Here is a 12,126-nt window from a genome sequence, read left to right as displayed (position 1 = left end):
AGCTAATGATGTAATGTATGGTGATTAACATAATAAAAAAAAGTTTACAGTTTATACAGGATAACTCAAAATTTATATAGCATATGTTAGCCACACTATAATTAAAACATTCAATACTGTAGAATGGGATTATAGGTAAATTTTTAAAAATATATAATACAAATAATCAATGCTATTTAAAAAATTCATACTCATGTATGAGAACCAGTATCAAAATGTGGGTTTCTTTTTTAAGGTCTAACGTCTGTTGTTTATTTGTTGTAATGAGTAGAAAAAGTTTTCTTTTTTCTATGTAATACCTGGAAGTAATTCAGCTTTCTTGCACCAGTATTACTGATATGTGTAGCCCCATTCAAAACCTAAACAAGAGTGATTTGGCAATCAACTCACCAAAAAGCACTTTCTGGTACAACCTTCTGTCCAAAGTCTTATGATTACTTTTACCTTTATTTTTCATACAAAAGAACTACCCGTATTATGCTAAGTGAAGTAAGTCAGAGAAAGATAACAAATACCTATGTGGAATCTAAAACACAAAACAAATGAATAAACAAACAAAAAGCAGAATCAAACCTATAAATACTGAGAACAATGTGATGGTTGCCGGAGGGTAAGAGAATGGGGGATGGGCAAAATGGATGAAGGGTAGTGGGAGACACAGACTTCCACTTATGGACGAGTAAGTCATGGGAGTAAAAGGTACAGCAAGGGAATACAGTCAATGGTATTGTAACAGTGTTGTGTGGTGACAGATGGTAGCTACACTTGTGGTGAGCATAGCATCATGTATAGAGTTGCTGAATCACTACATTGTGCATCTGAAACTAATGTAACATTGTGTGTCAACTATACTCAAAAAATAAAGAACTACCAAGACAGTAAGTTCCCACACATTTCAGACTCTCTTAACTATCAGCATCCTTTCCTAAATACAGACAAAGCATTCCTAGAAATATTTACAAATTTAGAACCTAAACACAAAGAGTTCTGGGAAAATTTAGCCATAAATAAATCAATACTTTCAAAATGGCATTAAATTTTATCTGGGGAAAGAAATACATTGGCAACATAAGAAATAAAATTCAAAAGCATAATATCTGCTCTCTTTGACTGATAACCTAGATTTCTGTGATATTGAAATGAAAACGGCAATGAAGAAACTGTAAAAGCATTTGATGCAGAAAGTAAACACGCAACAGAAAATATTTACAAGGTAAAGATTAATATTAATTCAGAATTCAAGATTAGCCAAATATATTTGCTTGGCTCCTGTGTGCTAATAAATAGATATTGGAAGAAATAATCCACAACTGAAGAAACAGCTACTTGATATAAATAGGATTTCTACATCTATAACTTTTTTAATATTTTTAAGATTCAGCTTTACACAGAGGTGGTATGGTAGCTTGAGCAAAGCAGTGAATCATAAAGTTCTTGGCTCTAGGACCAATTCTGTCAACACCAGTCTTAAGAACTTTGACAAAATTTTAAGTACTCCTGTTGGCGGCTTCCTCTGTGGAATATACAGTAAGAGTGTCTGTCCCACTTACCCCTCAGGGCTTCTGTGAAGATCAAGTAGACATTAGTAGATTAGAGGGCTTTGAACGTTAAAAGTTCTATACAAACGAGAGCTCTTACTCTACTGAAGTTGTTCTTGATATTCCAGATTTGGTTCAGTAACAACAACAAAGGCTCAAACAAAAATATTCTTGCTCAAAAATTATTACAAGTAAGTGGAATAATTTGTCAATCTTCATTTTGACAATCTGTATTCACCTCATTTGCAATGCAATGAGGTAATAATTGGACTGTGTTGCACAATTTACAGACTTACCCAAATGAGCATATATGGCCCATTTAGCTAAGGATATTTTAATAGGTGCTAGTTATTATGAGTTGATCTCCTACAATAATATCATATAGCTGATATGTATTTCCTTTAGAAGACCACTTTGTTTAATATATTATCTAGGTATTTATTTATTTTTAACATTTATCACATCTCATAATTTACACAAAGGAATGACAACTCTCTCAAATGCATCAAAGCATAGAGGCTTGTGAGCCCTGCACGAATTGGCATTGATGGATGTTTTGCTTGTCTTTTTCCCAAAACTTTCTTTCATATGAAAAATACCCGTTTCCATTCTGTTTGTGTTTGAACACACCTGTTTTCCAATTTATCACCAATTATTTCACACACACCAAGACACCAACTAGTTTTAAATGAATTACAGTTCTAAATTAAGTATTGAGAGAACGAAAGAAATGTATTTAAATAGGTAAATCACCTTACCTGACTTCGCTACTGAGCTTTACATACTTCGTATGTTTCAGCAATTAACACACCACATGCAGGGTAAGGTTGTAGGAGACAAAGGGGAAAAGTGAGGAAATAGAAAACTTCCACTTACTGCAAATGAAAGTAGATTCATCTGAATTATCAGCGCAATCATTCACAAAATCGCACAGCTTGTCCTTTGCAATGCACTGCTTGTTTGCACACGTGAATTCTTGAGCAGTACACTTCCTGTCTGGGCTAAGCAGGGGGGCACAATCTTGAAAGGAAATATCATCCACTGCTACATCTCCCATGTAACTGATACCACGCTTTGCCCTAAAGACAATCTTTAAAAAAAAAAAAAAAGGAAGAAAGGAAAGAAGGAAAGAAATCAATTTCAGTTGAATTGTCCAAGAATTCAAAATTTGAGGCAACCATTAAATATAGGACATTAGGTTTGAATCTAATAAAAATACCCCATAATGAAACTCACCCAAAATGTTTGAGAGTTATCCCACAAATGTGGGAGTGGCAACACCACTATGTCTTGTCTAGATTTTTAGGACAGGTGGCAAAGATAACCAGCAGGAGCCACCAACCTACCAATGCTGCTTCTATAGCTCTCTCATCCAAAACAAGACCTGCTCGCTTCTTAGAGCCTCACTTGCACCTCGTATGAGAGGAAAGAGGCCAATCAGGTGACAAAGCACACGAAGAGAAAGAAGATGCAACCACATCCTTTATTTTGGCCAATTTGTTGCCACTCCTCAGATCTGTCCACCCCAACTATGTGAAAGTGAAGATATCAAACCTCAATACCATGAGTTTTTTTAAATTGCCCACATTTTTGGAATTGAAATGATTTTAATTTGCCTTTGACCAATGTATGTGATGAACAAAATTCTCATGTGAGCCACTGTCTGACAGGGAAATCCCACTTACACGGACTCCAAAAGAATTAGAAATGATTAAAGGTAATAACAGGAGTTGCTAAAATGTTTAGAAATTTCATCTTCAATTTGTAACATTACCAGTGCTTGGAAGAACAATTAACACTGTTTCACGGAACACAAGAAGTCACAAATTGTTTAGTTTCAAATTTCTAAGTGAAATTAATTCAGAATGTTTCTATTAAATTTCTCTGCATGCCAAATATGTATTTGTGTATTAACATAAGAAATATTCACATATTTTAAAGTAAATTTAGAGCAATTTGAAATGAGTTAACAAGGAATACAGATTTACTTCAGTGATTTTATACAAATATTTATTGTTCAAACTCCCAAACAGCTTTTGATGAAATCTAAACATTTTTCTCAAAAGAATTACAATTTTTCCTTAGGATGTGTTATGCTTTTATGTGACTGTATGAAAACGTATGTGTTTCCCTTTCAAGATAAGATGGTAGAATAATTGAAAATCTTGCCTCTCAAATTATCAAAACCAAAACAAAATAAAAATACAATTTTTATGTCAATTCATATACCAAATTTACATATATTGTTCTTCATAACAGATATGCTGGAAAAGAAAAATAAATTTGATAGATTGAGAGGTTGGAAATCATTAAGAAAAGGTGAAACTAGAAAGAATAAGGACTACAGTGTTTTATAAGGAAACACCGATACACAAATTGAAAAGGGTACTCTATTTTCTGGATGCATCTAAACATTTAAATATGTGATACAGTGTTCTGTGAAAAAGAAATCAGATAATAAGTGTTTCCTTATTAATTTGTTTTTGCACAACTCTATAGATGGACCCTCAGGTGCCTGCCATGTTCAAATGATCAAATCACTGCTTATATCCCAATGCTCCATAAGATGCTGGTTAAGATTCCATACACTTTCTTATTGAATGTGATTACACTTTCTTTAGAGTAATTACATTTTTTCAGTAAAATAAAAAGCAGGGTCAATTATTTTGGAAAATTTGGAAAGCAATATGGCACAGCGTTTGGATTATGGACTTGGAGATGAACTGGCCTTGCTTAAAGTCTGTCTCTGCCATTTTGTAGTCTGCATCTAGAGCAAGTTCCCTCGTGTGTAGGTTAACTGTGTATTCTAATATAAAAGGGGGATAATGATCATACAATGACTGTAAAAACTAAAGGAATAAATGTTTCAAATTCATAGAATAGAACTTAGCACTTACTAAGTGCTGTGTATATGCCTGCTTTAGTTACACGACCTATTTTACTTAAGTACTCTAAGTTTGAGGGCTCCCAAATAAAACTCTGAAAACTACTCAGTGCTGATTCCGCATATAATTTCTAAAAGCATCTTATATTTACTCAAGGGTTAGAGGTATTCCTCTTTCTGAGGTGAAAGGGAATGATATTGTCAAAACGGGAAAAACACGGACAGTATGCCTGGCTCAGTGCATAGTACTGAGCTTTGCACATAGTGGGTGCTTAGTAAGTCTGTATGGAAGGAATGAGTGAATCCAAAAAAAACATCAAATATTCACAAGCCATTATTATCTAATTTTAAGAAACAAACAACATGGGCATATTTCTCTTCAATCAAATTTCAATATATGAAAAAGCAAATTTCAGAAACGTTAATTAATAATTGATTCCTCCTGCTGAAATCCCCCTTAATGTTATTTTGAACATGATTTTACTATACAAATATTCTACTTGCACAGAACTAGTTAAGAATTCATTGCCTGGGGTAGAAGTCTATGTCTGGCAGCAGCGAAACCTTCTCCATGTTCTTGCTGAGGATTCTTCTACCCTCAGTTAAAAGATCTTAGAGAATGAACAGGTGGAGTCATTTTAAAAATAAATTTCATATTGTGCAATATGAAATTGCCGTCCAATAATTACATCTTCAGGCTGAACTTATTTCTTATCAATTTCCTAAATAATCTACAAATGATCCATAAGAAAACTGGGCTCTAGTGAGAGGCCAAAAACATATGGGATTTATGACACCTACCATTCCAAGAAATTGGGGACAGGGCAGTATTGATCCTTTACAGAGGTAGCTGCCCTGTGCTTCCACCGGTATGGACAAGAGCTGATCTTTCACACAGCACGTGACTATAGTTACTGAATACCCACAGCAGAAGAGGCTACTATTTCTGCATATACAGAGGACTGGAAATGCAGTAATTAGCCAAGATATATCTTCTATCTAGAGATAAATGGTTCTAAATTCATGAAATTAAGCCCTGTGCAATTAAGACTAAGAAAATGGTCCCCGGGGGCGCCTGGGTGGCTCAGTCGTTGGGCGTCTGCCTTCGGCTCAGGTCGTGATCCCAGGGTCCTGGGATCGAGCCCCGCGTCGGGCTCCCTGCTCCATGGGAAGCCTGCTTCTCCCTCTCCCACTCCCCCTGCTTGTGTTCCCTCTCTCACTGTGTCTCTCTCTGTCAAATAAATAAAATCTTTAAAAAAAAAAAAGAAAATGGTCCCCGGCATAAATGCTTTTGGCTTCTCACTCTCCTGATCCAAATCTTAAAAATTTTAATAGCTGAGCTAAGGTTTTCTTCCAAGAAAACCCCCTTCTGCCAAATACATGCACACACACACACGCACGCACACACACACACAAATACACATATGCACGCGCGTGCACACACACACACACCCATGAGTTATTTTCTTGATAATCCATAAAAAACAAAATCCATACCAATTACCTTGGCATATAATTATCTTCAATTTAAGCATATGTACTACTTCTTATTTTAAATTGTTAGATATGTATAGGTCTTATCCTCCTAATATTATTGTAATCTACATGAAGACAAATACAGCATTATATAATTTTGTGCCTACCCAAAATATTTTTGAGTTAGGTAAATCAATTACCTTTAATAAGGTTCAACAATACAACGCGCTTTCAAAAGTCTGTCTTTTTAATTAGTTTTGAAAGAGATTAACATAATTACTCCACAGTCTCCGGGAATATATCTGTAAAATCGAGGGAGGTGTTCTTTGTATGAGTGAGGCTGATTGTGAAGTGAAGCATGATGGCTGGCATTAAAATTACATAGTCCTAGAACATGGTTGTCTATCTGGGAGAAATTAGGACATCTGGAACTGTTAAATCCCTTACGGAAATGCTACATGGAGTGGTAGGCATTCATATAACACATCAGGAAGGGGGTGGGAGGATAAAAAGGCTATGAGTGGAGGAAATAAAGTAAGATTAGAGAAAAAAAATTCAACAAAACTCCCATATCACCCAACAACTACTTGGCTTAACAAACCTGTATATGTGATTGAACGCCTAAAAACACTTCCACTTTCTTCCACTGTGCACCTTGCTGTCCTCTTTGAGCCCACAATTTAGAAGTAACATTGTCTTTCTTGCTGAGTACCTACCGAGATAAATCAAGTAACAGGTGTTAAAATATTCTGTCTTGATAAATTTTAAACATTTAGAATTTGCCCAGTGATTTTTAAAAATTTTAATATCACCATGAAGTCCCTTAGAGAAAAGTGGGGACAGTTAACATTAGATGTCTTTGTTTTCTATACAGCAATGTGTCTCCAGGATCCCTCACAAGCTTTGTGTAATAAAGGTGTACATGAATATCTGTCAGTCAAGTCCAAAGGGTCTAGGCACCATTTCATTAACACTTAACTACATTAGCTTTTTTTAAAAAAACTGACAGAATTAACAATTGGAGTTTTATATATTAAATAATATTCATGGAGTCAAAATGAAAAGCACTTATTACTTACTGAAACATTTTTTTGAGGATGACTTGCCTTCCTCATGCTCTTGGGTTCAGTGGGGACAGTGTGTTATAATGGGAACCCATTCAATTTTAATAGCACACCTGGGTGATATGAGTGGGCACTGACTCTTCCTCCCAAGAGCCTTGACACCTCGCATTCTCCTCAGTACTCTATCCTTATTCTAAAGGGAAATTCAGATTAGTCTCAGCAGACAAATTATCCTGGCTCTCCTTTTAGAATGCTACAAAATGAACCAACAAGAGAGTAACTGAAGAGAACAGGGAAAAAGCAGAACAATTCCACATTTTAAAGTAACTGACTTAGTTGGTTTATTTAATTATTTCACAGCATTACTTTTTAAAAATACAATGTGTACAACCCAAAGAATCATTCTGGTAATGGGTTTGTGAAGGTTTTGACTTTTGAAAGTGAAGGCAACTTTTAATGGTTTCATTATCTCCGTATTTTCAGTTAAATTGAAACAGCTATTTTTCATTGGAGTATAAATAACATTCAATTAATTTTATAGAAGTAGAGTTTCTAGACCCTTTAGAATTTCTAAGTAATATGGAGCTAACAAAAATAATGCCATAGTTTTGGTCTATATAATTTATATAATTTAAGTTAAAACAACATGCTTCAGGGGCACCTGGGTGGCTCAGATGGTTAAGCATCTGCCTTCAGCTCGGGTCATGATCTCAGGGTCCTGGGATCGGGTCCCACATCAGGCTCCCTGCTCAGCGAGGAGCCTGCTTCTCCCTCTGCCTGCCACTCCCCCTGCTTGTACTCTCCCTCTCTCTCTCTCTGGAAGATAAATAAATAAAATCTAAAGATGCTTCAAGGTCAAAAAAATATAATTCCTAAAAAAGTAAAAATCATTTTTTGATGAATACTTTAAAAAAGTATGGGAAATAGATCTTTGTATGAGTGCCATTCTACATATAAATGACTAAGAAAAATGTGTTCATGCACAAAAACAAGGATCACATGCACTACCATTTTAGTTATTTGATAACTACTTACAACATTTTAATATTTTATAAATTTTCACCTACTAATACAAAATTGTACCTGAAAAAAGAAAGTATATTTCAGATAATTAATCTTAACTACAAAATATACCAGTTAAATAATTCTCATTTTTCTGATGAAAACCCTGCAGTAAGCTGTATTGATTGTTTGCCAAAAACCATTTTTTAAAAAGTCAATCTAAAACAAATGATAAGCTATAACTTTAATCCATAAGACTACTGGATGTTTTTAGATTATCAAACATGTACACATACTTATATACAAACAAGTTTACTTTTAAATCATTATTGGTAAGGAGTCTCACCTATAATAAAGAAGATAATTCTTCCAAAACTGGTAAGTAAATATAATATGTTTTCAAGTAAAAAAAAAAAAAAAAAAAAAACCCAACAGCATTTGTGAAATATGCTTATTTAAAACTTATTTGGAAAAATAAATATTTAATATAGCCAGGAAAATCTTAGAATAAGACAGTAATAAAATGAGGAGACAAAGCACCTAATATTAAAATTATAATCAAGGCACAGGGGAAGAAGTGGTTAAGCAGCTGGCTTGCAGTCTGTTTCTCTTTATTGGGGGGGAAAAAAGTAGGTAACTACCTGTATTCTTTTTGCAAATATGCTAAACATAGGCTTCTTCCCTAACAAATTAATGGTATTTGACAAGGGGAAGAGCCCTTTGCTATGCCTGCGTTTAGCAAGATATTCCTGGTCTAAAACTGCTCACGGTAAACGATTCTAGAATTTTGGGATTGGTCTTTTAGACATGGCTTCCTGGAAAATGCTACATAGGGTATGAAATAGTACAAATGGAGATGTTTGACAACTGAGTTGGCTTGTTCTGTGTAAATGATGCATCTATACATATTACTTAAAACCTCAAATTGTATAAGGCATGTCCAATATGGGAAAAAAGGATGTAGGCATCTGCCTTGGGACTCCAGAACCTCTCTCTGGTTTGCCTATATAACTTGGCCTTCTAAAAGAAACCAGGACCCCCTGGAGAAAGTTAACTCCAGCGATGGAACAGGATAAAAATAACATGAGTCTGGAACATCTTCTTGGACAGGAAGGAAGAAAGACTAATGGGACTGTCAAAGAGACATAGAAGCCAGCTTCAGGGTCTCCTATGAGCAAATCTGGGACAGTTTAAGAATCAGTGAAAAATAACAATAATAATAGACAATAACAAATTGAATACAAAAAGGATCCATAAATCCACACTGATATAAATCAATAAATGGAGATGTAATTTTGTTGTTGGTGGTGGTGGTGATGGTGTTCTTTATAATGGAAAACCAACCAACAAATGTAACAGAACAATGGAGTTAAAACATCACAATTAAGCAATCATCATAGTAAAATTAATTCCAGTGAAAAATACTAAAGGAAGCAAAAACTAGCAAGGAAAATTGACTTGAGAACAGGATTTTACATACTATCAAAATAGCTCTTCACAAAATATTTATTGATAACAAAGGGAACAAAAGTGATAATACCTATGGATATCATGTACTACCAATGGGATGCAGTAAAAAGAATACAATATTGGTGATATTACAGCAAATATATATATAATATATAAATAATATATATAAATATGTATGATATATATACGTTTAACATTGAACAAATCTAAATTGAGTGGATTCTACATATTGGATTAGATTATAATATTTTAAAATATCAAGGTCATAAAAGTCTAGAGAAGATTAAGGAATTATTCCAATTTGAAAGACACTAGGAAGAAATAACTAGGTGTGATACGTGATCCTGTATGGAATTTTTCCTATAAAAGATGGTCTGGGACAATGAGCAAAAAAATAGGAACTCTGAGTGAAAGTTATATTGGGGTTCTCTGTGAGATTCTTGAAACAGTTTGAAATAGTTGAAACAGTAATTCTGAAACAGTTTAATTTTTTTTAACAAAGAAACAATTTGAAAAAGACAATTGGAAAATGTAGCAGAACCATCAACTTGAAGAATGCACATTCAAAGGTCACTGAAGTGTGTATAATCCATTTGCACTATTCTCAGAACATTGGTATTCTCAGAACGCTGACACTAAAAACTACATGAAACACTTCAAGTACAAAACTGTATTGCACACAAGCTGTGTGTATTTATTCTGAGGTTTCAGAATAAAGATAATAACCATAAAGTGAATAGTAAAAACGTCCTACTGGCCATTCAGGTCCAATTCTGCTAAAGCTTTTTTTTCAATCATGCCATATTGAAACTAGTAAGGCGTTGATAATTACCCATTCTCATCTATTAGCAGACCATATTTTAATAACACTAAATTGTACAGTATGAATTTTTATAGAGAAAATTTAGAAAGTGCAATTGCCTAAGGAGTACCTGAAGAGAACCAATTGTGACACCATTCATATGAGTCCAGAACACCAGGGTACATCTTGGTCCCATGCGTGAAATAACAGGAGTGAGTATATCAGCCATGTCACCAAATTTTCCATTTGAACTATCAGCATACAGGTACCAGCCATCTGTGGTATTTCTGGGGAAAGTACAAAGTGTATATCAGATTAAAAAAAAGAAGAAAATCATAAAACATATGGTTCATCACTGACCATATTTTATTGCTCTGTAAGTTTTCCTAGAAGCATAATAATGTTTTATAGCATAATGATGACTCACAATCTTCAGCAGCAATAATTATTCTACTGCCTCTTACCTGTAGCCAGGAGGATGCCACAGGCAGTTCATTCAAGACTGGCTCAGTCTGACCCCTTTCTGGGGACTGTGGATGAAGGTCGCAGGCCTAAGCCTCATCTCATCCCAGAGACCTTGGGAAAGGAGATTGGGGATTCTTTCTTCCTGCCCAGACAGGGTATGCCCCCCGTGGCTGCCTTTCTGAAGGAGTGAATCCAATGTTGACTGGAGAAATACCATGTTTACAGCTGGAGGAGAAACATGCCCAACACTGGTGGAGGTCTGACTCGCAACAGGGCCCTGGCCTCCTTTACGGCACAGGCAGGATGACAGGGACAAGGAGCATATGACTCCTTCTGCTCCCTGATCCTGTGGTACTAAGACCACTCACCACCTTCCTCAAAGCCTTCTTGCCCCTGGGCATTCCCTGCCTCTATCATTCCCTTCCTCTAAGAGTCCCAGCTCCTTGACCTATCAGCTGTCTCCCAGACAACCAGTGTTTGGAGCAATAAGATTTTTTTTGCTTGAGTCTTTTTTCTAAAGAAAAGGTAAAGAGCATTGTGGGAATCTTTATGCTGTTGAGGTTTACCTTCTTAGAAAACAGATATTAATAGGATGGATGTCTGAGTTTCAGCATCAGAGTATCTTTCGGAAACTTGGAACAACAAAAGTTCGGCCTCCACTGCCTAAGGAAGGGGCCCCTCACTCTCTGCCCTCAACTTGCTTCATGCTGGCTGGGTTTCCAGCCCACCCATCAAGTGCCCCGCTCAACTTTGATCCTGCTTGTGCCACCACCCCCCACATATCTGGGGGCACTTGTCACTCTTGGGTTATTGCTCTCCCCTGACTCCTTTCCCCGTCCTTCGTCTGTCTGGTGGCCCCCTGACAGGCAGAGCACTGCTGGAGTCACCTAGGAATTGGCAATGTGACAACAGCCAAGGTTGAGGCTAAGGCCCAGGGACAGCACCTCGGCCATCCTCCCACACTGGGCTGAGACACAGCCTTTGGGATGCCAGGCCCATCTCTGATCCTACCTGCTAGTCTTGGAGGACAGGGACTCCTGTCTAGAGAGACATCTTCAGAGGGGAAACCAGGAGGTGGGACTTGAGGGTGGGCTAATGTAAGCTTCCACAGCTACCATCAAGTGGTGAATCCATTGCCACTGGTTGCCCAGGGGTCCCCACATCTTTTTCCATGAGAGCCCACAGGGGAAAGGGAGTTTGTTGAGGAATATTTTAAAGAAACCTTTTGTGCCTTTCATCAGAGCACAAGAGTAGGTTGCAATGATTTAACATTTGTGTGGGGTTGACTCGGGTGCAAGGGAGGTTTTAGCCCAGGCCAAACTTAGTTTAAAATACTACATAAAAATCCATTTTTCTTTTTTTTTTGCACAGAAGCTGGTAATCTAGGACCTACATGTGAACAGCTTTATATCAGTATTTTTGTAC

General features: G+C 36.2%; 1 protein-coding gene across 1 annotated transcript in view; it reads right to left on the bottom strand.

Moving 5' to 3' along the window:
* Positions 1–12,126, bottom strand: part of MALRD1 (MAM and LDL receptor class A domain containing 1) — an 803,589-nt gene that overhangs the window by 459,470 nt on the left and 331,993 nt on the right. Inside the window, exons 23-25 of the mRNA XM_032425534.1 lie at positions 10,367–10,523; positions 6,500–6,610; positions 2,415–2,628 (exon numbers count right to left, since the gene is read on the bottom strand). Of these exons, the coding sequence (XP_032281425.1) occupies positions 2,415–2,628; positions 6,500–6,610; positions 10,367–10,523 (482 nt within the window). The remainder of the gene's footprint in view (positions 1–2,414; positions 2,629–6,499; positions 6,611–10,366; positions 10,524–12,126) is intronic.

This window comes from Phoca vitulina, unplaced genomic scaffold, assembly GCF_004348235.1.
Source record: "Phoca vitulina isolate PV1807 unplaced genomic scaffold, GSC_HSeal_1.0 scaffold33, whole genome shotgun sequence".
Classification (NCBI taxonomy): Eukaryota; Metazoa; Chordata; class Mammalia; order Carnivora; family Phocidae; genus Phoca; species Phoca vitulina.
Note: the sequence above shows the minus strand (reverse complement) of the source record. Positions and strands in the feature narration are given on the sequence as shown.